The sequence below is a fragment of the Sebastes fasciatus genome, chromosome 8 (assembly GCF_043250625.1).
Source record: "Sebastes fasciatus isolate fSebFas1 chromosome 8, fSebFas1.pri, whole genome shotgun sequence".
Taxonomy (NCBI): Eukaryota; Metazoa; Chordata; class Actinopteri; order Perciformes; family Sebastidae; genus Sebastes; species Sebastes fasciatus.
Genome location: NC_133802.1, coordinates 11,273,654 through 11,300,582, shown reverse-complemented (window position 1 = coordinate 11,300,582; position 26,929 = coordinate 11,273,654). Strand labels below are relative to the sequence as shown.

The following is a 26,929-nucleotide window of genomic DNA, read 5'->3' as shown; positions in this document are numbered from 1 at the left end:
TGATGTATATGGTTATTATTTATTGCTACTTTTAAGGATACAAAAATAGCATGAAACAGAGACTTTTTAAGGAGGCATAAAGTCTAGTAGACACCAAATGAAACAAATACATGACAACTATCAACATAGAAAATAAAATAAGACAGTATTAATAACATTTTCATTACCAATGATTTCTTTAAAGATTGTAAAATAATAATAACAAATGCATAAACAAAAATATAACCTATTAAGGGGAAAACTTAAAAGTCTTAGGTATCATAATTCACTTCAGAAACAGACAAAGTTTTACATTGTAATAAAACAGATAAAAGATATGATGATAACTATAACAATGTGTATATTATAAGCACAAGAGACATGTAAAAGATACTTGACGGACAACAAATTCTATTTTAGTCTACTCAAACTTTATGGTAACACATGGACAATCACACTTTGTATCTAATATTTACAGAAAAGGGGACAAATTATTTAATTACATTCAAGAAATGTCAAATGCACTGGCTCAATGAGAAATATAATTAATAGTTCAATATTAGCTCTACTAATATCACAAAATAAAATCTTATTTCTATCAAATAGGTCCATATCAAATATTAAAAATTTAATTCAGTCTTACATTTTACCTCCATTATGGATTTTTACTGCTTTTCTTCACTTTTCTCTTTACAATCATACAAATGGCACTTTCAATGTACTCCAATTCACTCAGTGAAATATTACAAAAATATTGTTTTAAAATACTTGTAATACTCTGTATTGGTACATGAGTTATACACACTGTTTCCCTACTGTGCTCACAGTGTGTGTAAAGAATAATGAATAAAATGTAAAATGCTCTTTACATCAGCAAGCATGAAGCTTCTGCATAGGCAGGCACGTAGCTTTCAGTATACCGATTGTCATTATGGATAGACTCAAAATTCAACTATACACAGAACAATACACACATTATAAGCTTTGGAATATTTGGTTTTAAACTGTGGAAGCAGCCACAGAAATCAAACAAGTTATTACAATCAACTTTAAGAGCAATACAAATAAAATAGACAAAAATATTTGATTAAAAAAAAGCAAGAATTTGAGTGTACAAAATCTCTTACTTCAGCTTGCATCAGCTAGACTTAAGATTCATTTTAAAATAATTTTCAATGCAAGATTGAAAATACAAGTCGAGCAAAGAAATCATTTAAAAATGTAGAGCCATGCTATCGCTGTAGCACGGCAGGCCCCTGTGAAGCCACTTTGGCATTATAACCTGAATATAATGCAAAATATATATTTTACGAATATAAAATGGTACATTATTCACATGACTCAAATATTATATAAAAAAAGTAATAACATTGACCCCCTGTTATTGAAAACAGTGCATATTAGGAGGCGTCACAATAGTTCATTTGTATATGGTTAAGGCAGTGTGCGCTTCACTTCAATTAGAAAACTGCACTTTGAATGAGATGATCAGCATTTAAGCTCAGGACAATCTTTACATGTAAAACTGCATATGAAGTTACACACAAGACAAAATACACATGTGCAAGAAGATTGACAAGCTTTTTGGCCACAAGACATATTTGATATATCATATTTGGGCTGAATTTTTGGTATGAAATCAAGCTGTCGACCAACCAGTTTACTTCAAAAATAAATTTTACAAATTTGAAAATGCTAAGTGCTACATAACTGTCGTTCCCTATTATAGGGCAAACGGTTGAGTGTATTGCCTGGACAGTATGGCTAATGCTTTATTTTTGTTTTATCTCTATATTCCTCTGTAAAACAAACTGCATCCAAACTTCAACCAGAAAATACAATTTTAAAAATAAGGCACATTACCTTCTAGGGCTTTTATTTTGAAAAACTAGGTGTATCCCTATTTTCCTGTTACAGCCTGTATCTGTATCCCATTTCTCATTGGTTTGTTGTAAACCTGCTGGGTGTTGGCGTAATGACGTCAAATTAATTCTCCTGTTTGCCAAATTAAACTGTTTATTGCATGAAAGCATCCAAAGCAAACACAGCAGCCGGGAGCTGATATTTCTTTCTCTGCGGCTAAAGAAAATGAGGAAGAGAAGGTATGATTGTTGGTGGATATGCGTCACCTCACTGGTAGGTAGAAGACGTGTGTGTGTGTCTGTCGGAAGGGGAAGGGGGGGGGGGGGTATGTTGTCATTTCCTTCTCGGGTCCGTCCTCTATGTCTGCGCTCTGGCCTGGACGCCGGTCAGATCCTTTCTTATGATCTCATTCACTGTAAAGCAAAGAAAGAGAGGGACTTAAGTTATTTTACAATAACATAAAAAAAAATATCGTAAAACTGCCAACATTCAAGAGTGAAATTGATGATATTCCTGAAATACTGTTGACAGAGAGGCGTTTCTGTGCAGAAACTCTTCTCTTGTTGATGGAGGGCGGATAAAAGGCTGCATTAATGTCGAGTAACCACTAGAGGTAGAGCTATGCAAGAGCCTATGGGAGATGTCTACCTGTTGCTCGGATGATTAAAAGTGTGTGTTTACACATCAACAGAAGAGGAAGGTTGAGATGGAAAGATTCGGTGTCATGGTTGTATAAATAGAATCATGATGTACAGGAAGGGGGCATAGAACCTGGGTAATGCATTGGAAATAAAACAAAATATTGAATTTCGGTATTGAATGAAATTCTTCTATATCTGCCAACATGTGAGTATTTGAAGCTTTGTTGTGTATGTGCAAATAAAGTAACCCAAGCTGTAACGTGAAGAGGAAGTCTAGCTACCTGTGACTGCTCACCTCTGTTTGAACACAGTCACACTTTCAACAGGTGGTTCTGCATTGAGCAGGAAGGCCTGACATGTCACAGATATGCCACACCATCTGCGTGGAGCTCTGGTGTTTATCTGGGAGCCCAGGCCTGGAAGCCTACTGTGTGTGTACACTGGCACTCGGAGACATTATAGACTGGTGCCACAGCTTCCACCGTGCCTCGGGGAACTCATTAGGGTCGATGAGTAATATAAGTATTTCAAAGTGGGCCAAAAAAGCTTTTTGCCTGTAACCAAGCCATTTCGGAGCATATCGTGTCTGTGATTTTGTAACCATGGTAACAGGCTACACTTTGGGATTGGGGTTATTCAACTAAAGGTAAAAATGCACGTGTGAAAATCGGAATATCATTTAACAGTTTATAAAAAATGTTATTGGGTTACACATTTTTTCATAGTTTTGTTGCGTAATACTTTTAAAAAAGATGTTCCTGTTACGCTTATTTGCTTTGGTGCCGAGAGTTAGAAGATTGATACCACTCTCTGTACGTTAAATATGAAATACAGCCAGAAGCCGATTAGCTTAGCTTAGCATCAAGACTGGAAATGGGGAGAAACGGCTAGCCTGGCTTGTATTTATTAAAATTAAAAGTTTTAATTTGTGAGCTATAGAAGTGCTGGTAGCCGTTTACCCCGATTCCACTTTTGTGCTACGCTTAACTAAACTTAGCTAAGCAAAGCTAATCAGCTGCAGCTTCATATTTAATGAACAAATATGAAAGTGGTATCAGTCTATTCAAACTACTGGCAAGAAGGGTAATACGTCGAACCACTGATGAAAAATATTAAGATATTAAAGGGACGGTTTCCAAGTGTGCAAAACCATGGTAACGCTATTCGCCTCGCTCGGAGGCAATTCTTACTATAATAACTAACTACTTTAGGAGCAACGGAAGTCAGACGGTGGCTGGCGGTACGACGGTTTTGCACTCTGCGGCTCACATTACTGCAGTTTCACAAGCGTGTCAGAGAACTACGGTGGCCTTCAGGTAACATAAAAACGCGAAAGGCTCTCTCTAGAGCCAGTGTTTGGTTTGTCCATTCTGGGCTACAGTAGAAACGTGACGGCGCAACATGGTGGACTCTGTAAAGAGGACCCGATCCCTATGTAGATATGAAGGACTCATTCTAAGCTATAACGAAAACACAACAATTCTTAGTTCCAGGTGATTATACACTAATAAAAACATAGTTATGAATATTATATTCCATTTCTGCTAATAGATGACCCGATACACACTGTTCCTTTAAGATGATTCGCCACAGCTGTTCAAAAATACTGAATGTTGCTACCTTGCACTGCCTTATTTTAGAGGTGGAGGATCTTAATTCAGTTGGCGTGTGTTAGCTCTATTTAAAGCCTTGATTTACATAGCCAGCGAGGCAAAGGTCGCAACTATTAAAACACATATAAAATGAAATCAGACACCATCTCACCCACACAGCACCATCTCTAAGCAGATGGAAGACTGTGAAGGGTAGAACATCTCACCACAAAACTAAAAAAAGTTATATGAAATATTATTTATATTTGAAATGATGAATTAGCACCCACAACTGCAGCGAAGTGTCATTAAATCTAATTAAGCGATGAGACAGATATCCTCTTCTATCCAACAAACCAATCTTTGTCTCTTCTCTCTTTCTATATGATCATTCGCAGATGTGAAAGAGAAACAACCCGTTACAGCAGCTCAACACTGAGCACATTTTATAGCCGGAGCAGCATCTGAGGATTGCAAAAACTGCCGGAGCAGCCAAACTGGGTGCTCTGCTGTCGTCACAACATCAGCGTCCCTGTTTATTTTAGTCTGTAGTGGAATTCCCTCTGACACCTAATGCCTTAAAGAAACTTTCATCTCCCCAATGGTGCCACAGGATTTTTTTTCCTGAGCATAAAACAAGCTTAGAGAAGCAGCAGGAGCGCCGCAGTGGGGCAACATACAGTGGGGCTTTACTGAATCTAATGAAGGGTTGGCACGGGTCGGCTATTTGAGGCTGGCCCGGGGAACACTCGGGCTAGTCTGTTCAATAGGTGAGTGTCTGGCTCCTGAGTTCTGCACCAATGAGCTGCACTGTTTACCAACCGACTGTGAGAGGAGAGAGAGAGAGAGAGAGACACCCAGTACAGTAGCTGACTCAGTCGCAGCACACTGCCTGCTGCGAGGTGGAATGTGGGCCTGCAAGTATTTGCATGTTAATACAGTGTATGTGTTTGTGTGTGTGTGTAGAAGGGCGTACAGTACGTTCATGGCTGATGAGGGATTGTAATGACAGCCCGAAGCGGGAAACCAAAGAGAGAAAAGAGAAAGTAGAGAGAGTGGACTGACAGCTAACCACCAATCTAACCAAAGATCCAGTGTGTCAGTGCTCACATTTTCTCTGTCTTCAAACAATGCTGCTCACACAATAATGTGTAAAGTGAAAGAGTTATAGTCCATTCTCTCTACAGAGGCGGTGAAGACATCCCTTTCTAATGTAATTTCAATGGAAGATTTTTTTTTTTTGTCTCTGTGCATAAATGTATTCCAAAGTTCAAATGAAGCTAGTATGAGGCTTCAGCAGTCAGAGTTAATTGAAACAACTGGTTTATTTTAAATGTCTTTTCAATACAAAATTCTTCTCATACTTTGTGTTATTTTCCCTCCAACACAGATCAGCCATGCTGTATTTGGAAACACAAAGAAGGAATTTTGCACAAAGAAAACTAACTTTTGAAGATACCCACTTTATTTGGTTTACCCAGATTGGTTCAAATGAACTTACAAATAAGTTCTTTTAGCGTTAATGTTTTTTTATACGAAGTCCATTTTTACTTGCCCCTATACAAATTGTTTTATGTATTAGTGGTTATCAAATAACAAAAAAGACTAAAGTAAATGTTCATGTTTTATTCGTCTTGCTTTCAATCTTGTGGCAATACAGAGATGGAGTTTCACTCATAGCTCATAAACTTTTGTGTTTAATTTGACCTCAAAGAACAGGGGAGTTGCTGGTCTACCACTGCCTTGATGGTCAGTTGTGCTTTTGTGGTGAGTATGAACTAACCAAAGTCACACAATAACACACTCCCGTGTTCTGCAAGGTAAAATTACAGTTTTTTTCAACGGCGTCTGGTTGCTTTGGTGAGAGCATAGATAATGGCTTCAGTTCCCCGTCGGAAACAAAGACTGTATATCTGTCTCATGGTCAGGTAAACAGGTGAAAATATTCAAAATATAGTGTACACTTAAACTAATATTGATTATTTTAGATGGGTCTTTCTTAAGGTATACGTTTTGCTGCCGGCCCCGTGTCAGTACTCCTTACTCTGTTTCTCCAAACTGGGGATGTGCCGACAATCATCTACAGTAGGTAATACACTGACTATGGATAAGTACCTCATACAACCCGACTTCATAACACTCAAACTATCCCTTTGAGAGGCTGACAAAAATCTACAAACATGAACTAACTGACTTTTACACTGTAAGTTTAACAATATAAGTGTCTTATATAAGAGCAGTTGTCATGCGCTCATCACTACGGTTGTAGCTACATAGCAGCTGTGTATTTGATCAAGCCTTTCAAATGGGATGGAAGTGAGCTGAGACTAATGCGTGTCCACCAGGCTGTTGCTGTGTGCTTTATCTCTCCTGCCGCCGATCTCTACCTGCTGGAACAATTTCACCTGCTCCACTGCCTCTGGGCTTTATTCCACACCCACTAAATCTGCCCCTCTCAGCCTTTGTAGACTACGCCAGTGGCTCTTTTACGGTTTTCACAAACTATGCGGCACGCAGTGAGATGTGCCAGACGTTCACAACCACAGGTATCTTTTCTTTTCAGCTAAACAGATCGATATTTGTATTTATTTGTCTTATCTGAGCACCAACAGGAGGCATGGGAACCTGTGTGAGGGCTGACAATGCAAGCCCTCTGCGGGGGAGTTTATGAGCCAAGTTTTGGCACAGAATGAAATACCTGACTTTCATTTAACACTCTGCGCTAAAGCTGACACAGTTCAGACATGTTCAAATGTGACAGTTGGCGACCACAACACTGTGACGATACCAGGATGTGACATCACCCTTTTTTTTCAAAAATGACTACAGACCGAAGCACATGTCTCAATGAGTAATGTTGACAATCTCACTTTGAAAATGTGTTTGATGGTCCCAACTTAAATGATTGTTTCGTGGTTGGGATCGTTCTTCAACACCTCTGCAGTCAAACACGGAGGGGATTTTTTGACCTCACTAATCTTCTCACCTTTTGTCTGAATATTTTTTTTTTTGAATATCGGGAAGTCCCCCTTATTTTCCTCATTAAAGCGTTGATAAGAAGATGCTGCAATGATGTGGGTGGATTATCAGCTGTAGGAGGATGAGTAGGGGACAGACTATCCAACTGCAACTGTTGCATTATGCATTATGCATTACGAATAAGATTTGAACATTTAGGGATGTGGTATTATAGAAGTGTGAATCATTATATTGCAGTTTTAAGGGGAGACACCCAAGGTAAACTTATAGATATCACCATGAAATTCCCCCAGTTGATTACTTACATTGAGGCAGTTATTTTTCGAATTACAAGTTTTCTGAAATTTCATGTTTAAATATGCAAATGAGACATTATATTATCAAATATGTGCTAATTCTCATACATTTCTAGAACAGAAATCTGAACATTAGATAAAGCCAGGTTCAAAATTCTGGTTTCATTTTGTTGACATATTGGAGTCAAAGGTTTTCATAGAGGGAATTTTGGACAGCTCTCTTTATCACTCCATCAATCAGAAAAAGCCGTCAAAAAATCAATTTTCGTCATGTTTTTATGAATAAAATATTATATAAAATCCCTCAGTAAAAACCTTCAAAATATAGATAGGAATGAAACTGGAAAGTTTGGTGTATGTAAGTGCTATTGAAGTGGAGATTGCTGGCTCAGAGTGAGAGAAAAGGGCCTTCAATGATATGTATTGTAAAATTCCATACACTACAGGTAAATAAGGTAAACATCTTCAACTAATAGATATCACCATGAATCTTCCCCAGTTGATGGGTATTTTTTTTTTTCTATTACAAGTTTTCTAAAATGTTATGTTGAAATATACAAATGAGGCATTATCTAATGCTAACGTATGGTGAATTTAGGAGAAATGTACAGACGCAAATAGACAAAGTAGTAAAATAAACACCTCAATATGTATTTTGGATGTTTTCTTTCCATGAGTGTGAAAGAAGACATGTTATGGAGGCGAAATAGCTCAAAATCTCAAATTGGCCAGTGCATGAAAAACAATGTTATTGCCTGGGATGACTCAGGATAAAAGAAGGCGATTAAAATGAAGCAACTGCTAACTCTGCAATTCGTTTTTTACAAGATTTCCAGATGGTAATGTGCTATTTAAAGGAACACTATGTAGAATCTGGTGGCATCTAGCGGTGAGGTTGTAGATTGCATCCAACTGAAGCCTCTCCCGTGTGCCGTGTTGGAGAACTACGGTGGCTGACGCGAAAACGCGAATGGCCCTCTCTAGAGCCAGTAGTTGTAAGAGTAGCGTAGGTCATTTGAAGAAGAGCCAGTGTGTAAAGTGTGTGTGTACGAGGGAAGTGAGCGGTGAAGCAAGAGAGAGAGAGCAGCGGCAACGGGAGCGAGTAACGTTATCGACTCCAGCCCAAGCAGGAAAAGTTAACAGTGTTTGTTTTTTTCCGTTGTTGGCTACTGTAGCAACATGGTGGTGCAACATGGCGGACTCCGTGAAGAGGATCCGCCTCCCTATTTAGACAAGAAGGGCTCATTCGAAGTTAACGAAAACACAACGATTCTTAGTTTCAGGAGATTATACACTAAAGAAAACATACTTATTAATATTATATTCAATTTCTGCCAATAGATACCCCTAAATGTTACACACTGTTTCTTTAAAAAGCTGAAACTGAACAGATGCAGAGGTACCTTGGGACGCCGACTGGCCGTCATCACTGTTTGATGATGGGAGGATCAAACAGTTAGACGGTTCCTCTGACTCTGTGTTAATTCACAAGCTCACAGCCCTGTTGCTGTTTACTGCGGAGGGAAACCCTGCAAGTTCCATCCAAAAAACACAAATTCCATTGCTGGCTCTTTTTTCTTCGTTTAATTTTTTCCATTGAAACACACACACACGCAGAGCCCCTTCCCTTTTCCTGCGAACTACTCTCCACCCTCCCGCTATCTTACAGGGATCAGGCTGGATTTCTGGAGGAGAGCAGCTGCAAATAGGAATTTCTTGTGCCAGATTGGCAGAATCCCGCAGTCGGAAAAAAAGCTAATCCTCTGGTGGGTTCCCCCACAGAATCGAGGGGCGTAAGGCCAAGGAGAAGCCCCGGCCAACTATAACAAACAAAGAGGCTTTCCCCAGCTCTCCCAGGCAGCCCGTTCCACTGTTTGACAATGGTTGCCATGGAAGTTGTTTTTCACTTCATAACAGTGTCAACATGTCCAGGCGATCAGGAGAGTGACACTTTTTTCTCCCTCCCTCTCTGTCTTTAATGCGAGAGAGAGTTAGAGAGAGAAAAAAGCTCATTTCCTGGTGTGTGGCGGTGCCAGACGAACCCCTGCCACCAGCAGAACGAACACTGCTGAATGGAGCGACGGGACGATGACAACCTTAAACTGCCTTTAAACTTCACCTGGTTTGACACAGACTAAAAAATAATATAGTTTGGAGAACCTTTAACTCCAAAGTAAGGAAGAGGTTCAACCTCGCGCCTGCTGCTGGATGTGGCCTGACATTAATTCTGTCAGAGGGTAATGGGGTTGACAAGAGTAAGTATAAACATATGACTCATAATCCCTGTTATTTCCACCTTGAGTGGAACATAACTACACCTCCTGGCAAGGATTGTTTTAACAGTGTGAGCCATTTTCGGTTGGCTTTGTTCGGAGGGATACTATAGCACGTAGATCATACTGTAAATATCCTTGAATTGTTCTTAGGAGAAGTCAAAATCTCTTATCATCCATCTCTTTCAAAATAAGGGAATTACACATACAGTATCCATCATTTGCTTTTTTTCCACCTCATTACACTTAGCTGTGAAAGCCACACACACACAATATCTCACTCACACAGAGTATGAAAGCATGAACTTACACTCACCATCATCTAGGTAGATCTGGTCCAAGTTCTCCTCCTTGACCGTCACCCTCCTCTGTCCGTCACCCGGAGCCTCCATCTGCCCCGTGCCAGGCGGAGCCCGGCCTTTCTGCTGCCCCTTCGGCGCGTAGGGCTGCTGCTGGATCACGGTGGGGTAGTGCTGAGGGTGGGTCGCTGGCACCTGAACCTGGGGGGGCTCGGGCGAGTGGGCGGCGGCGGCGGCCTGCGGGGAGTAGCCGTCGCAGTAGATGATCCCTCCGTCAGGCTGCGGAGCCACGAGAGGTTGAGGGTCTCCTCCCCGGAGCAGGTGGTGGTTGGTGGGGGAGAACTGGATGATGGAAGGGTGCTGGCCCGCACCAATGGGACCTACAGACTGAGCCGGGGAGCCCGTGTGGACCAGGACCGACCGGTGGGGGTCGGCAATCATCCCTCCAGTCTGCTGGTAAAGCCCGGGGCTGCCGCTCATGCTCTTGCCCCCGCGGGAGTACACGATGGCCGGGCTCTGCTGCTGGAAACGCACGTCTTGGCTCGGGAGGCTGGAGCTGAGACGCTGGCAGGAGGCCATGCCGGAGACCAGGCCATTGTCCGGGTGGAGGACGCCGCGTGGGTTATGGTAGTAGGAATGAGGGGATAAACCCAAGATCTGAGGCATGGCGAACCCCATGTGGTCTGCTTCATACTCATCTAAGGGCTCCGTCTTGATGGATGGAGCTGGAAAAAACAAAGAGATGGCTGTGAGAGGAAGTGCTTTAAAAATGATTGTCTACTAAGACTTTCCGTGAACCCGTAATAATCATTATAATGACTGTACATTCAATACCACAAAGAGGCTGAGCAGCATTCTTACATGCCAGTGGTGTGTAGGAGAAATGCTGAGGCTGGCTGCGCTTCCTCTTGCCGTTAATGACGTAGAAGTTGACTTTGACAGGATGGCAGACGGACGAGTCTCGGTAGGACGGCACCTCCACAAACAGCATACTCTACAAGACAGTGCTCTGTTATGATATGTACTGAAACTGTTTGAAATGAACTACTAAAGGACAAATTGATTTGATTAGTGTGTTTTACAGGTTATCATATGAGTATTTAACAAACAAGTCAAGTATAATACATACAGGCTGGCTCTTGTCTTTGTCCACTGTTGCTTCCATTTCCCAGATTTGTTGCCCATCTAAAAAGAAGAAAAAAGAGAAAGTTAAAACCTCTTCTGAGTCTTAAACAATGTGGTAATTAACTCTGCGGTAAAGTAAGTAAGGTTGATTGTTTCAAGATGCACCAGAGACGGTGGTAATTCTGCAAGTCTTTAGCCTGTAAATTTGAAAAATCCCAAGCAATTGAGAAATCAGCTTATTGTGAGATTCTTTGTATTTTTTTTAATTTCATTTAATTAAATCGAATATCGCATGTGTGGACATTTCTGTAAAGGGGAGACTCGTGTGTACCCATATAACTCATTTTCATTCACATATCTTGAGGTCAGAGGTAAAAGGACCCCTTTGAAAATGGCCACAACAGTTTTTCCTCGCCAAAATTTTGCGCAAGTTTGGAGCATTATTTAACCTCCTTCATGACATATAAGTATGACATGGTACTAATGGATTCATTAGGTTTTCTAGTTTCATATGATTCCAGTATCTTCATTCTAGCTTTAAAACTGAGCTTATTATCACGTTAACTTTGACAGCCCTATTATATATGGTAGATCTGAAGCCACCATAACGTCTGTCTGGCAACATGTGATTTAATATTCACGTGGGCAGAAAAGGCTTCTTTGTGTGTGGAGATGATATCACTTTTAAAACCACTTCCTCTTACACCACCTAAAAAAAGGTAGAGATGATCGACAGGTTTACCCAGAACACACGCACAGTCATCCATCAATCAGAGAGACATGTGGCGGTGAGAGACACACCTGCGTGCTTTCGAACGCAGCACCGACGAAAACACGACATTAGCAGGGATGTGATGAGAACGGCAGGCTTCGCTCTGCTTCATGTCTGTAACGATTATGTGATGTTACATCACACTTCGTCAGATTACATTTACCCTTTGGGTGAAAAAACAGAAAGCTAAATGTGCTGGTAAATGTAAACTCCATGTGCCATAATGATAGGACATGTGCTGCAGGGAGTTGTGTTTGAATGTTACTGTAGGTGGGAAACCCTCTGTCAAATTAAAAACACATGGCTTAAATGAGTCAGCAGGAGAAAGGGGGATTCCACCCATCTAGCCAACTTCTCATCCAAACTTTATTTTTATGATCAACTCTCTCCGCGTGTTACAAAACGTGATGACTACTGCTTTCTTGGCGTTCGTGTTTGTTTGCGTTTTGTTGCAACTCTACTCTCAGGGATACCCCGGCTCTTGTTCTCCCTCTGGAGATAATTGTGTGCGGAGGTGGAAAAGGGGGAGGGAGAGAGCTGGGGAGCGAGCCCGAGCAGGCTTGGCTTGGCCGGGGGGAAGCTTTTCTTCTCTCCGTACAACCCTCCCCGTCCAAGCACAGGAGCCAGGGGAGCTCCGGCCAGAGGCAGCTGTCTCTCATTCAGAGGGATTTCACAGCTGCACTGGTCCAGAACTTTGTGTCATAGAGAAACTCTCCAAAACAATGGCAATCCCTTTGCGTAAGGTTTCTTTTTCTGTCTCTGTCTTACTATCCATTACTGTGGTGTGTCGTAACACAGCGGCAGGGAACCCCGGAGAAGAGAAAAAAAACAGAAAGCAGCCGGGGCACGCGGGTCCTTTTTTAGTTTTACTTGAGGTAGCCTGTGCATTTAAACAGCCAAGCTCTCAGACAGCAGTGGAGTCAGTGAGTCACAATATCAGACATAAGTATTTTAACATCACTGTCTACCTTTGACAGAACCGAACATTACATAATAAAAAGTAAAAAACTGTATTTCACTGCCACGAACGGACATAAAAATAAATTCTTTCCTTCCATCCAGATGCACTTAAAGGAACAGTGTGTAACATTTCTGGGGATCTATCGGCAGAAATGGAATATAATATTCAGGACTATAGGTGCGTTCCGATCAATATTATATTTCAGTAGTGTAAAATATCCACAGTTGCAGCAACAGGTATCTACGGAGGAAGTGATGTCTGTGTTGGTGACATAGCAGGGTGTTCCGAATGGAGGAATTTTGTCGAGGGAAGTTCCCTTAACTGACCTTCCCTGAAAAGGGAGCGGGAACTACTGTTTATTTACACTGTGGATCGGAACGCAGCTTATGTTTTCATTAGTGTATAATCACCTCAAACCAAGAATTGTTATGTTTTCATTAGCTTAGAATGAGCCGTTCATATCTACATAGGGAGCGGGTCCTCTTCACGGAGTCCGCCATGTTGCTCCGCCATGTTTCTACAGTAGCCCAGAACGGACAAACCAAACACTGGCTCTCATGTTTGCTCCTAAAGTAGTGTTACTATGGTAAGGATGGCCACTGAGCGAGGCAAACAGCTTTCACGCGGGTTTTGCACTCGACGGCTCACGTAACCGCAGTCTTGGAAAGGGAGGAATGAGAGGAGGGGTACTCTGTTGGTTGCAATCTGCAACCACACCACCAGATGCCATCAAATCCTACACACTGCACCTTTAAGTGTCAACCAGGGGCTTTAACAAACATGTGATATGTCACGTGACACAGAACTATTAAAGGGGACATATCATGAAAAACTCACATCAACTCTTTACATACATATCATCTTTACACCTTTATTTTGAAATGTCTGTGTCACCATTTCCTTCCAAGCACAACTCCTTCCTACAGAGCCCAGTGATAAAATTGTTAAATCATATTTTAGTCGCTTTTTGTGAGTTGATATAAATGTAACTAATTGTGTTAAATAGGCATCTCATAACGACCGCAGGCCCCTGAATTTAAGTGAATCGGAATCGTATCTTGGGAGGCTTTGTGATATCAGCAAATATAATTTCGTTGTCCAAAGAATCAATATAATATTGTATTGTGATGAAACTTGTGATTTACGCCCCTATTTCCTATGTCACATGTAGGCTCATTAGAATATACCACCCACGGTTTGAGAACTACCTTTGCAAAGGTGCAACATATTTTTCTCGCAAGCCAATCAGATCAGACTGGGCTTTTTCAGGAGGGGTTCTTAAAGAGACAGGCGCTAAAACAGAGCGTTTCAGACAGAGGGTGAATACAGGTATATTCAGACAGACAGTATGAGAAAAATGTATGTGTTTTTTTAACATTAAAGCATATAAACATGTTCTATTAGAAACCCAAAATGCAAGTATGAACCTTGAAATGAGTATGATATGTCCCCTTTAATAACACAACAAAAGGCCCATCTGAGTGGTGATGAGACATTATGGAAGTCAGGAAGGAAGAAAAGGGCAAAGGGAAGTGAGGCTGCCGTGTTATCATTTGGTATAACGATGGTGGTGAAATGTGAAAGCTATGAATGTGTTAAACAGACATGGATACTTATGAGTCATTGTTATCACTTGTGTTGTGGTGTTACTGTGAGACAGTGTTGTGTAATAGCAGAACTAACAGATGCACAGACCGTAAAGATTTCATAGATTCAGTCAGAGGTTTCCGGGTAATGTATGGCTATAAAAAAAATCTTGTTTGAAAATAGAGATTGACTCTTTCCCACAGACTGTGTGTGATGCCGGGGATGATGTGATTCGATGCCACTCACCCTGGGTTTTCTCCAAGAAAATGACCTTGGAATCCGAGCTGAAATTCTGCCCAGTCAGGATCATCTGCTGGCCTCCCAGAACTGAGCAGCTGTCCATGTCCTGCTTCTCCACCATGGGAAGCTCATGTGCTGAACGCTGGGCTGCCGGGACACACAGAGGGGCGGTGTGTTACATTTACTGTCTATCTGGATTAAATTGATTAGTCGATTAATGGAGAAACTATAAGCAACTATATTGATAATCGTTTTTCAAGCAAAAATAAAGACAAATTGCCCCAAATCCTCTGCTAAATTTCTCCAATGTGACGATTTACAGCTTTTCTCTATTTTATATCATTGTAGACTGAATATATTTGTGCTTTAGACTGTTGGTCAGACAAAAAAAGACATTTGAAGACGTCACCTCCAGGCAGTTTTTTGACATTTCATAGACGAAAATTGAATAATCAAAAAAACTAATATGCAGATTAATCAATAACGAGAATAATCATTACTTGCAGCCCTTAACTACAGTGAAAAAACATGTGACACTTCATTTGAAAGCTCTGCATTGATTTCTCACAAGTGCACAAACAATGTATTACCAAGAAGTGACTGTGTTTTACAATAAAGAGGTGATGCTGAGTCAGGCAACAATCACAGCCCCCGCTTTCAGTTTTAATAAGCAGCAGCAATGTGAATCTGTCGCATCACAACTCAGGAGAGGTACAGTAACAGGAGAGGTTGCCTCGGTCTACATACAGTTAAGTGCTGTACAGGAAGGGGACAAAATAAGAGGAACAGTCTGATGCAATCTGTTAACAAAGCCCTGCAATAAATACTAACTACTGTACGTGACGCCTAAAATGTTAAAGAACTGTCAAAGAAATTCAGTCATTGCAAACATATGCTGTGCAGTTAAACTAGTGAAAAAAAAGGGAACCACCTGCACGCCGGGGAGCATCAGTGGGCAGATGGGCAGCCTATATGGCACTGCATCATGTTTTCTCAATTCTAAGGCCATCCTAGAGGGCACTTCATCGCAATCTCTCCACTGTGGAAGGGCACCGAGGGCACTTCATCACATTTTCTCTACTAGAAGGGCACTTTATCATGTTTTCTCTACTGGAAAGCTACACTATAGGGCACTTCATCACGTTTTCTCTTCTGGAAGGACACCCTAGAGGGCACTTCATAACGTTTTCTCTACTGGAAGGACACCCTAGAGGGCACTTCATCACTTTTTTCTACTGGAAGGACACCTTAGAGAGCACTTAATCACGTTTTCTCTTCTGGAAGGACACCCTAGAGGGCACTTCATCACGTTTTCTCTTCTGGAAGGACACCCTAGTGGGCACTTCATAACGTTTTCTCTTCTGGAAGGACACCCTAGAGGGCACTTCATCACGTTTTCTCTTCTGGAAGGACACCCTAGAGGGCACTTCATCACGTTTTCTCTTCTGGAAGGACACCCTAGAGGGCACTTCATCACGTTTTCTCTTCTGGAAGGACACCCTAGTGGGCACTTCATAACGTTTTCTCTTCTGGAAGGACACCCTAGAGGGCACTTCATCACGTTTTCTCTTCTGGAAGGACACCCTGGAGGGCACTTCATCACATTTTCTCTACTGAAAGGGCTCTTCTACCATAGGGGCATCCAAGAGGGCCCTTCTGCTGCGTGTGGTTCGCCGTGCCCCGCCCGAGTCTACCAGTGAGTCAAACATTGAACAACCTCACAGGACTTCATTTTTAATTCTAGTGGACATCCCAAAGTGTCCAAAGATGCTAAATATGTCAGGCTGAAGTTTTGTGAAATATGCATAAAATGATGCAGAAGGCATCACAAATGTTCCCAATTGATGGAATATGGATACAGGGTTTGAATAGAAGATATGTTAAGGAGTTAATGTCAGTGTTGCTTTCCTGTGTCGTACCTTACTATCACTCATTAGATCAGCTGAAAGTCCACACTCAGTGAGGCGAGCTGAGGTGTCGACAAACAGCCCTGTGACCTTTGAACAGGTTTGTTCGCCCTACTACACCACGAGCGGATAAAACAAAGCGGATGACACCAGCAGGGGCCCTGCCTCCTCAAACACACCATCGCTGACACAGTCTGCTTATCAACGGGCCTCACAGATGTGCCACAGGTGTCATTGTGAGCAACTTTACGCTTGATTGGTTTTCACTGACAGCAATTGTTCATGTTACAGCAGACAGGTAATAACTATTGTTCTGCCCTTTTCTGTGATCGGGAAACAGACGGGAAACGACGATTATAAAATGATATTTCATGTTCTGCGTCATGATTTTTTACAATGACAGGAGCATATTGCACGCAGCCCGTGTCACACTGATATGATGAATGCTATGTCTTGACCAGGGTGTTAGTACAATCTAGATAAAGGGCCTTCTTGTTTGAGTTTTGATTACACCAGGCGCTTTAATAACGCTGTGTACACATGCACTGATGTACCCAAACACAGACTTTACTACTGTGCACATACAAACAGATACACAGACACTGAAACATGCAGCGCCCACCTACAGTACTGGATGGATGCCCTGGTTGCATAAAGACATCTTTGTGTGCAGGACTCTGGACTATCAGCCCAGCTCCAAACTCATTTGAATGTGGGTTCCCCTTTTTTTAATGTTTATTTTGTATAAAGTTTTGATACCTGATAGCCGTTGGACCTCAACAGGAAGCATATGTATAATACATATCATTTATAAACCTTTCATTGAATCAAAACTTTTTTTTAAGATGAGGTGAAAATAGCATCATAAGAGTGTTTTATGTGTGTCTGCTTACAGCACTCGATAGGATGCGAGGCCACTTGGAGAGAGACGTGCTGTCCTCCAGGCTGAGGTATGTGCACACGGAACACAAGGCGAACGCGGGTGTTTTTCCGACCGACGTCCGTCTCGCCCTTCCTCAGCTCGATGTCGGCGTTCCTGAGCTTCAGGATCCCAGCACAGTCGATTCTGTAAGAGGGGATGAATATATGAGCAAAACTGACAATGGAAAATAAAAATGAAAAAAGCGTTCAAATGGACATTTGCACATTATTATATCCTCACATTGCTTTCATGTTGTTCTTTGGCTCCAGTGGGATCTCGAGGACTTTGGTGCCGTGGATGACCTTCTCGTAGCTGGTGGTTGTAACTGTCTTGCCAGTGATGCGGTGGACTTGATAAAAGGCGTGGGGCTTGAGGATGCGCTCATCTGCTGTACCGATGAAGATCTGCAGGCCGAGTGGCTCCTTGCCTCTGTAGCCATGTAACTGCAGACATAAGGAATCATAAAAACTTTTTTTACTTCACTTAAAGCAGCAGTGGGTAGAATTGGAGCAAATATGATCAAACTAGGCAGTGCTGATCAAATATGAATCAATATTCTGTTACTGTAATGCCTATTTCTTGCATAAAATGATTTCAGAAAACATCTTGCAGTTACTGTTTAGTTGTAAAATGAGAAAGTTTGCGACCCGGCAGCCATGTTGAGATCAGTTGAGGAAATACCAAGCACCGCCCACCAGCCGGAGCAAACTTTCTCATTTTAAAGCTAAACAGTGCACTACAAGATGTTTCTGAAAACATTTTTTGTGAGAAATAGGCATTACAGTAACAGAATATTGATTCATATTTGATCAGCGCTGCCTAGTTTGACCGTTTGATCGGAGTTTGCGAGTGATTGACAGCCAATAGGAACGCTCTCCCCCTGAAATAACCTGTGATTGGCCAAAGTCTCCCTTTTTTAAAGCCTGAAACAGAGCCAAGAGGAGGTGAAGAACTCTAGTTTTCTCTCCGAACACTTGAATTACAATATGCTGAAAGGTTATTATGGAGGTTTTGCCCAATAATGCCAAAAAACGTTCTGCCTACTGCAGCTTTAAAGCTGGCGATAAAACATAGATACAGTATTATGGAAATGTTTAAACTGGTTGTGTTTCTCCATAGTCGCTCGTTCTAACTCTGCCTTTCCAGATGTTGCTCCCCCCCCCCCCCCCCCCCCCCCCCCGGAGGTGGCTAATCAGTGTCAGACCCACGTGTAAAAGCATGAGTCTTCATTCTGCAGCCTTGAACAGAAACTGGCAGAGAGCTCACATCCTACAGCCTTGTGCTAGTTCTTTCAGAACTGGATGAAGGATTTAGCAGAGGTCCTGACTCAAACTGTCATTAACATCCAGCCTGACTGACACATCTGGCATAGAAGTATTAAGATAGGTGAAGCTGTGAACTGGAAATAGATAGAGAGGCAGAGAGAGAGAGAGAGAGATGTTACTTTTAACCCGAGGGTGCCTCCTGAGGAAACCTGCAAAAACCACAAAGCATCAACTTGCATCTAAATGCTGTTTTTGTGCAAACAGTGTAGTGCATAACCTTTATCATAGACCATGAAGTGGTTGCAGAGGGGTGGCACTGACACCACAGGTAACTTATTTTGAGAGACTGTCTATTCTAGAGCTGCCTAAATTTTTTTGATCACTATTCATTTTTAAAAATGAGAATATAAATAGCTGTTTATGGTGCTTTATTTTTTTGGGAAGTAAAAATTATCTTTAAATATGTTGGCTGACATAATTATTAATTATGCTAGTACCATTTTGCATCTTAACAATACAATAAAATAGAAAAGGTGTTTGCTTTTGGCCCACCATTAAAGCAGCAGTGGGTAGAATTAGAGCAAATATGATTAAAAAAGTATTTTTTATAAAACGGTCACTATATCCTGACAGTAGTACATGAGACAGGTAATCTTAAAAAAAATCATGAGCCTCTGTGTCCTCCGGTGCTCCTAATGGCATCTGCAAGATTTCACAGACCGGAGGAAAACAACCAATCAGAGCCGAGCTGGAGCCTTGCTGTCTCAACAGCTGTCAATCAATCGCAAACTGCGCTCAAACTGGGCAGCGCTGATCAAATATGAATCAATATTCTGTTACTGTAATGACTATTTCTCGTGTAAAATGTTTTCAGGAACATCTTGTAGTGTACTGTATAGCTGTCAAATGAGAAAGTTTGTGACTCGGCAGCCATGTTGAGATCTGTTGAGGAAATACCAAGAACCGCCCACCAGGCGGAGAAAACTTTTTCATTTTACAGCTAAACATTTTACTTGAGAAATAGGCATTACAGTAACAGAATACTGATTCATATCTGGTCAGCGCTGCCTAGTCTGACCGTTTGATCGGAGTTTGCGAGTGATTGACAGCTGCCTCCGTTGAATGAACAGCCAATGGGAACGATCTCTCTCTGAAATGACCTGTGATTGGCCGAAGTCTCCCGTAGATTTTTTTAAAGCCTGAAAACAGAGCCATGAGGAGGTGCAGAAGTCTAGTTATCTCTCAGAACACTTGAATTACAATATGCTGAAAGGCTATTATGAAACTTTTGCCCAATGATGCCAGAAATATTCGGCCTACTGCAGGATTAAGTTTAAGTTTTGGCCCTTCAAAGGAAAAAGTTTGCTGATCTATTCTAACTACAGAAAATGTCACTGCAGTAAGTCTTATTGCCTAAGATTTAAATCAGATGTATTTCCACACCAGAAGGTATTTTTCCAATTAAGACTGTTTCTATTAGTAGTGGTCATAAAAGCTATGTACAGCATATGTACATCAGTCACATTCTAGAAATGATTATGTGACTGGATTTAACTGACAGACTTCACAGCAGCTGCTGAATGTGAGCAGAAACGACACCGACATGAATGTGAGCATGCTGGCTCCGTATAATCCAGGCAGCTGACACACAAGGAGTGAAACAGAGGAAGCCGACTGCAAACACTCAACAGGCCATGTGAGCAGTCGGCCCGTTGTCATGGCAGTGGCAGGAGCAGTGAGTCATGACAGAAAGCAGCGTAGGAAAAGTAAAGTGGAGGGTACGGGGCTCAGAGAGAGAAGGGGAGAAGGAGGGAGGAAGAAGGGAAAACAGAGGGAGCGACGGAGGAGAGGAGGAAGGGAAAGATGAGGTGAAGGAGTGCAGCCGTGGCTAGCCAGGCCTGACCATCTGATTGGCCTGGCAAACCGGGCAGAACTGACCTCAGGGTGAGGCCTTCGGGGATGGGCAGAAAACGGAAAAGAAGCTTTATTTCCAACAAGTCCCTACTATCAAGCAACAAAAACAGCTTTGACACGTTGCCACGGTAACACAGAGAAAGGGAAGTCGAACCTATTCTCGGACCGCATGGCGAGCCACAACTGTGTCACGGCTCATTTCAACACGCTGCATTTGAATTCCATGTTGTGACTGTAAGAGAATTATTAGCAAACTTCTTTTTTTAACCTGCATCTACAATTATCTGAACCACAGGCACTGTTCATTTGCTTTTACACGTGTCTAGAGAGTGTTTCAACACTTTAAGTCAGCTTCCTAATATAATGAGACCCACGCAGTCAACACACCAGTGTGTAAGAGGAAGTCGGGGACAAACACGAACACAGGCCTGTTTGTGCGGTTAAAACCATGGGGGCGAGAGTGCACAACGGCAAACTATTTTAAGCTGGAAGGCAGAAAAAATAAAAAGCTTGCGTTGCTCACTGACCTGAGTTCAGTTGTGAGCGTTTTCACGAGGCTAAGGGGGGGTTACAGTGTGTCATGCGTCTGGGGTTGTTTCAGAAAGTGAGAAGTAGGAAAGGTGCTATGAGAGTAGCCAGAGTAACTCAACATAGAGTCATTTTAATACAGCTGGCCCTGGGCAATAACACCACCACTGAGTGCATAATGAGTAGGAAATACCATTACACGCCAGCCCTCCCATCAGGGCTGCCTGAGGCTCCCAAACTGGAAGGCTACTGTAATTTAATGGACAGCATGCCTTCATATGGTCGTCCAGCACTTTCAACACACATATCAAGTACTTTGTTCATTTAAAGAGGACCTATCATGCTCATTTTCAGGTGCATACTTGTACTTTTGGGTTTCTACCGGAACATGTGTACATGCTTTAATGTTCAAAAAACGCTTTATTTGTCCACATACTGGCTGTGCTGCCCCACCCCCGAAAAGCCCAGTCTGCTCTGATTGGTCTGTTGGCCCATTTTGTAATGATTGGTCAACTGAACCAAACTCTTCGGACTCCGCTCAAGCTCCGCTTTAACTAGCTGTGTTTGAGGGCGTGCCAAACTAGTCGCTAGGCAGGTTTTATGCAAATTTGGGCTGTCACAGTTAATGCGATAACAACGCGTTAACATAAATTGTTTTGACGCCACTAATTTCTTTAATGCAATCAATCTTTTGGAGGTTCAACCGGGCTCAGTTTCAAAGCTAGAATGAAGATACTGGTATCATATGAAACCTAAGGAATCCATTGGTACCAACCATATCACACTAGCTTGTCATGAGGAGGCTAAATAAAGCTCCAAACTTGTGCTAAATTTTGGCAAGGAAAAACCGTCATGGCCATTTTCAAAGGGGTCTCTTGACCTCTGACCTCAAGATATGTGAATGAAAATGGGTTCTATGGGTACCAAATGAGTCTCCCCTATTACAGACATGCCCACTTTATGATAATCACATGCAGTTTGGGGCAAGTTATAGTCAAGTCAGCACACTGACACACTGACAGCTGTTGTTGCCTGTTGGGCTGCAGTTTGCCATGTTATGATTTGAACAGATTTTTTAGGCTAAATGCAGTACCTGTGAGGGTTTCTGGACAATATTTGTTAATTTTTTTGTGTTGTTAATTGAATTCCGATAATAAATATATTCATACATTTGCATAAAGCAAGCACAATATGCCCACTCTCATGTTGATAAGAGTATTAAATACTTGACAAATCTCCCTTTAAGGTACATTTTGAACGGATAAAAGATGTGTGATTATTCGCGATTAACTGTTTTAATCGATTGACAGCCCTAATGCAAATGTGTTACTTGGTGACATCACCATGTTACGGAAGAAAAGGCGGGGCTTCAATCAAGGCATTTCAGGCAGTTCAGGAGCAGTGTTTCTGTGGGAGAGAGTAACTCCCTTTGGCGTGCACTTTGGGCTTTGTAAATTTACAGACCTTTTACATGCACAAAAAAAATATAGTACACACATAAAAGAAAGGGGGAAAAAGCATAACAGGTCCTCTTTAATCCTGCTTTTGACCATACCTGCACAACAGGATGTCCTCCTGTGGGGGCTTTGACTGCACCCCTGCTTCCCTCTGTCTCATAGTGAGCTCTGTGGTGTGGCTTGGGCTGCACCTCGATGTGGAGCTCATACTGGTCCGTGCGTCTAGGGATAGGCCATTCCAGCGGGGGGAGAGAAGCCACAGGGATGCTACAGAACATGAAGGATACAGAAAAGGAGATAAATCATTTAAGTTATGCTGCTTAAAGGAGATGGATATGTATCTTGGGTGGTGTACCATAAGCAACAAGTCCTTCAAGGCCTTCCTGCTAATTTACCTGCAGATGCTGGAAACCAGCGGCTTGGACCAGATTGGGGGGATGACAAAGAAAGGCTCTGCAGCCGGTTTGGCTTTTAGGTCCTGGTCGCAGGACACCAAGTAGTTCCCTTCCACGTGGTTCTCTGGGTACAGAGTGTAAACCTGGTTGGACGTCTTGACTATTTTAGTGGGTACCAGGCCTGGCTGACCGCCGCCAAAGCCATTCATGGCATCGGCGAGGCTGCTGTGTGTATAGTGGGCGGCTATGTTGTGATCTTCGTGGACGCTGAGGGGGGAGGGACTGCGGGAGCGGTGCCCGGGGACCAGGCCCGGGTTCCTGTACATGTCGTAGGTGCGTTTGCCCTGCGGGGAGGTGGAGCGTGAGCTGGGTCTGGAGGAGGGCGAGCGGGTTCCCAGGCAGCCGTCCTCGGCTAGGCTGGTATGAGGAGAGGTGCCCGGGGAGGTGCGGGGGGAGCCAGTGTGGATGTTCTGCAATCTGGGGCACAGGTCTCCAGGGTTCTGGCCACTGCTGGGGGACACGCAGGGGGACGCCCAGGGGGAGTAGCTCTCCGAGTGCCAGCTGGTGGAGGAGTTGCTGCTGGCGGGACTCAGGCACTGTGGCTCGCGGTACGCAAGGCCGTCATGGCCGGGCACGGTGAGGGTGGGTCTGGGGCTAATGTTCAGGTGGTGGTTCTGCAGGGAGTCCCTACCATGGTTGTAGTGCTCACGGGAGGGGGTGATTTCGATCCGCGGGCTCAGGGCTAGGCCCGCAGGCCGGGTACTGTTGTCCAGGTAGTGTCTGGCCTCCTGGTTCTCATAGCCCGAGAGAACCTCGGTGTTGTGGTTGCCGTAGGAGGGGCTGCAGGACTTGATGCCGTACGGGGACGCCTGCACCAGAGGGAAAGCCTGCTCAGACTCAGGGCTGAGGACTTTGTGAGGTGCGAGGTTGGGGTCATCTGCAGGAGGGGAGGGAAGATGAGAAATCATCACAACAAAGATATTTCCCATGATTTCAAACGATAAGTCAAAGATTCAGATTTTGTTGATTGTTTTAAAAAAAAATAAAAAAAACACACATCTTTCATCATGTGCATTTTCTCTCACATGGCTACTACAAGTCACAACCCTGATCAAGAAGCCTGTCAGATTTACTTCCTGTTTGTATTTTTCATTCACATGAATAAGCCTCACATGGTCATTCATCACATTCATTCTGAGCCTTCATAATAACCCGAGAGAGAGAGAGGAAGAGGAAGAGAGAGGAAGAGGAGTCGGCTCCAGCCCTCCGGACAAACCTTGATCTCCCGCAGCGAAGTCGCTGCTGCAAGGTGGTTCATATTCAAACAAGTACTCAAACTCCAAATCCTCATCGGGGCAGTTGACTCGACTGAGCTCTTCCTCCAAATCTTTCTCGTCGTAAAAAGAGGTCATCTGTTCTCAGTTTGTCCTAACGAACGACTCCTCGTTTCGGTGTTTGACGGCACTGCTGCTGCTGCTGCTGTGGAGGGTTTGTTTGGGGAACCTGTTCAAGTGTCAAATGATGCATCGGTGAGCCTGCAAAAAGGTGAAGCGCACAAGTTTCCTGTTTCTAACCCCGCCGCAGTTATTTTCAGATGAGGAAGGCGGGTCTATTTTCACACCCAAACGCTCGAGTTCACCTCTGTGTGTGTCTCTGATCTGATCTGAACACACCTCTCCTTTTTCTCTGCTCTCCTCTGCGCTGATGCGTCGAAAGAAGAAACAAGAAGAGTGGGGGGGGGAAAAGCAAAAGTGCAGCTTGGAAGTGATGGTTTGACTGCTCCATTGAAACAGATGAGTGTTTTTTTTTTGACAGACTGAGCAGCCTGGTGCTGCCCCCGGGTGTCTGACACGTGACAGTGACACAGCAGGGTGCTCATCCATCACCTGTTCCAACAACTATAGCCAGTAAATACAGGGGCTCGTGAAGGCATCAATCTCAGGTAGATGGGATAGATAGATATACATCATGTTCCTTCAGTGGATTCATGAAATCAATGCGCTCTTTTACAGTTCATGAAAAAACGCGCTCCTGAGGGAATCCCCTGATTTTACGCACGACGCAGCAGATACCAACCAGGGCGTTCCTCCATAATATATTATGCTCAGTCAGCAAAACAAACACACTCACACCATTCATAGCAAACTTTCAAACTTACAATTTTATTTTTTTTAAATAATATTTTTTTCTATAATATTGGGTTAATTTGGGCATGCAACCAAAATGAACAAGAGGCAAAAAAACATATCAGACAGGATATAATCAGAGAAAAAATATTGGATCACAAGCAGAAAGTTCTTAGGGGGGAAATGTCATTTGCAGCAAATTTAAAAAATGTTTTAATCAATCTAGGTCCATATCTTAATTATAGTCACACCCAATATACAGTATTTAATATGAATTTAATATAAAAAAATATATAAATGTGCTCTTTTTGCTCTCATATGATGTCATCTAATGTAACTCTAAAGTTTAATAGCATGTCATAACTTATAATAACTTTCTTTTGTATTAGTGTCTTCTGTTTTGCGCCGATAAAATCAAGCTTTTCAAGTATTTCATTATTAAGTATGCTGTTGTATGGCATCCCCAAACATCAACATCCCAACCATCTGTGAACTGTTAAACTGACACATGACATTACAGCTCTCATCATCATCATCATCATCCTCATCCTCATCATCATTATTAAACACCATAGCTCCAGGCCTTAACACTATACCCCATCAATTATAAAATCAAATGGTTTGATTACCAGATAATCACAACACTTCAGCAGTACCTTGATCCATCGACCTCATGGTGTGGTACTGTGCCAGCCTCCAAGTCTCTCTAAACATCTGGAGAAGAAGAAAAAAAAAGCGAAAAACAAAAAAAAAAGTTTTAATTTCTGCTAATATTCATAGCAGAAGTCTTCAGTTAAAAAATGTTGAATAAAAAAAAAAAAGTCTCTGTTGTTCCCTATACAAGTTCAAAAAACTTCAAGCTGCGACACATCAGCAGCTGCGTAAAAACTCCTTTTCTTTTCCAAAAAGCGTGCGTCCGCGGCAGCTCCAGCGACGGGTCTGCTATGAAGTCCTCTCTCTTCCTAGAGCTCTACAAGGATTACTTGTGTATCAAGAGCGGCTTCCTTCCTCGCTCTGGGTGTTTATAATGCTCCAATGCTGTAAAATAACGGGATTCCCTCAGTGTTTCCTCCTGTTTGTGCGCCTTTGCCATGGAAACCTGGAGCCGGTCCATGTCGGAGACTCAGGGCTTTCCTGCAAAGCCCCACACTCAGGAATCCATGACGTCTCCGGCTCCTGCTGCCAAGGCATTTCTGCGGCTTCTCTCAGACAGTAGCACACAAGAACTTCATTGTGGGGATGAAGAAATTACTGTAGGACACTGTAGGAGAGAGGGAGAGAGAACGAGAGAGAGAGAGAGGGAGAGAGAGAGAGAGAGAGAGAGAGGGAGAGGGAGAAAAAAGAGAAAGTTTGATTACAGGACATTCAATTTATTTAACACAGTTTAGACTTTTCTGTTAAGCAGTTCACTCTATATCTTCAGATTTTTTGTAAATGTAGATCAGACAACCTTAAAATGTTTAGAGTCAGTTTAAGATTAGCTGACGTTTTGAACATGGAATATAGAGAATTCCATTGTTCCCATTGAAGGAATAAGCTACTATCCATTTCCATTTCCTCATGGAAATCTGCAGCATCTTCTGGAAAAAAAGAAGGAAAAAAAGGCTGAACAAGACCACTACATAGACTGACCCCTGTAGCCATGAGGACACATTCTCCATTGCAATAAAAAGTTACATAAGAGCATCCAAGGTGAAACACAATTCTGATATTTACTGTCTTTTTATGTAGTTTCCTACACTGTAAACAATTGCTGTTAATTTACAGCAGGATTTCAACAGTATTAACCTGTTATTGCTAAAAACAGT

General features: G+C 42.5%; 1 protein-coding gene across 3 annotated transcripts; it reads right to left on the bottom strand.

Moving 5' to 3' along the window:
• Nucleotides 1-26,344, bottom strand: nfatc2a (nuclear factor of activated T cells 2a). 3 transcript variants are annotated; one of them, XM_074643320.1, is made up of 10 exons: nucleotides 25,778-26,344; nucleotides 22,996-23,932; nucleotides 22,699-22,867; nucleotides 17,677-17,879; nucleotides 17,408-17,580; nucleotides 14,614-14,754; nucleotides 11,052-11,107; nucleotides 10,784-10,916; nucleotides 9,934-10,647; nucleotides 1-2,255 (listed from the first exon to the last, which is right to left on the bottom strand). In XM_074643320.1, exons 1-10 carry the CDS (start codon nucleotides 25,833-25,835, stop codon nucleotides 2,200-2,202), a joined length of 2,640 nt encoding a protein of 879 aa, XP_074499421.1. In that variant the 5' UTR covers nucleotides 25,836-26,344; the 3' UTR covers nucleotides 1-2,199. The 3 variants fall into 3 exon arrangements, with proteins under 3 accessions (XP_074499421.1, XP_074499419.1, XP_074499420.1); XM_074643318.1 differs by lacking the exon at nucleotides 25,778-26,344 and adding an exon at nucleotides 24,272-24,722; XM_074643319.1 differs by lacking the exon at nucleotides 25,778-26,344 and adding an exon at nucleotides 24,272-24,722 and having other exon boundaries at nucleotides 9,940-10,647.
• Nucleotides 26,345-26,929: the final 585 nt, after the last annotated feature.

Bases quoted from the DNA above. Each gene is read 5' to 3' on its own strand.
- nfatc2a (XM_074643318.1), bottom strand. From the start codon at position 24,407: ATGACCTCTTTTTACGACGAGAAAGATTTGGAGGAAGAGCTCAGTCGA. The intron at 23,933-24,271 runs GTTTGTCCGGAG...CCCCTCCTGCAG, and splicing joins CTTCGCTGCGGGAGATCAAG to ATGACCCCAACCTCGCACCT. The intron at 10,648-10,783 runs GTAAGAATGCTG...TGTTTTTTCCAG, and splicing joins CTCCTACACACCACTGGCAT to CTCCATCCATCAAGACGGAG.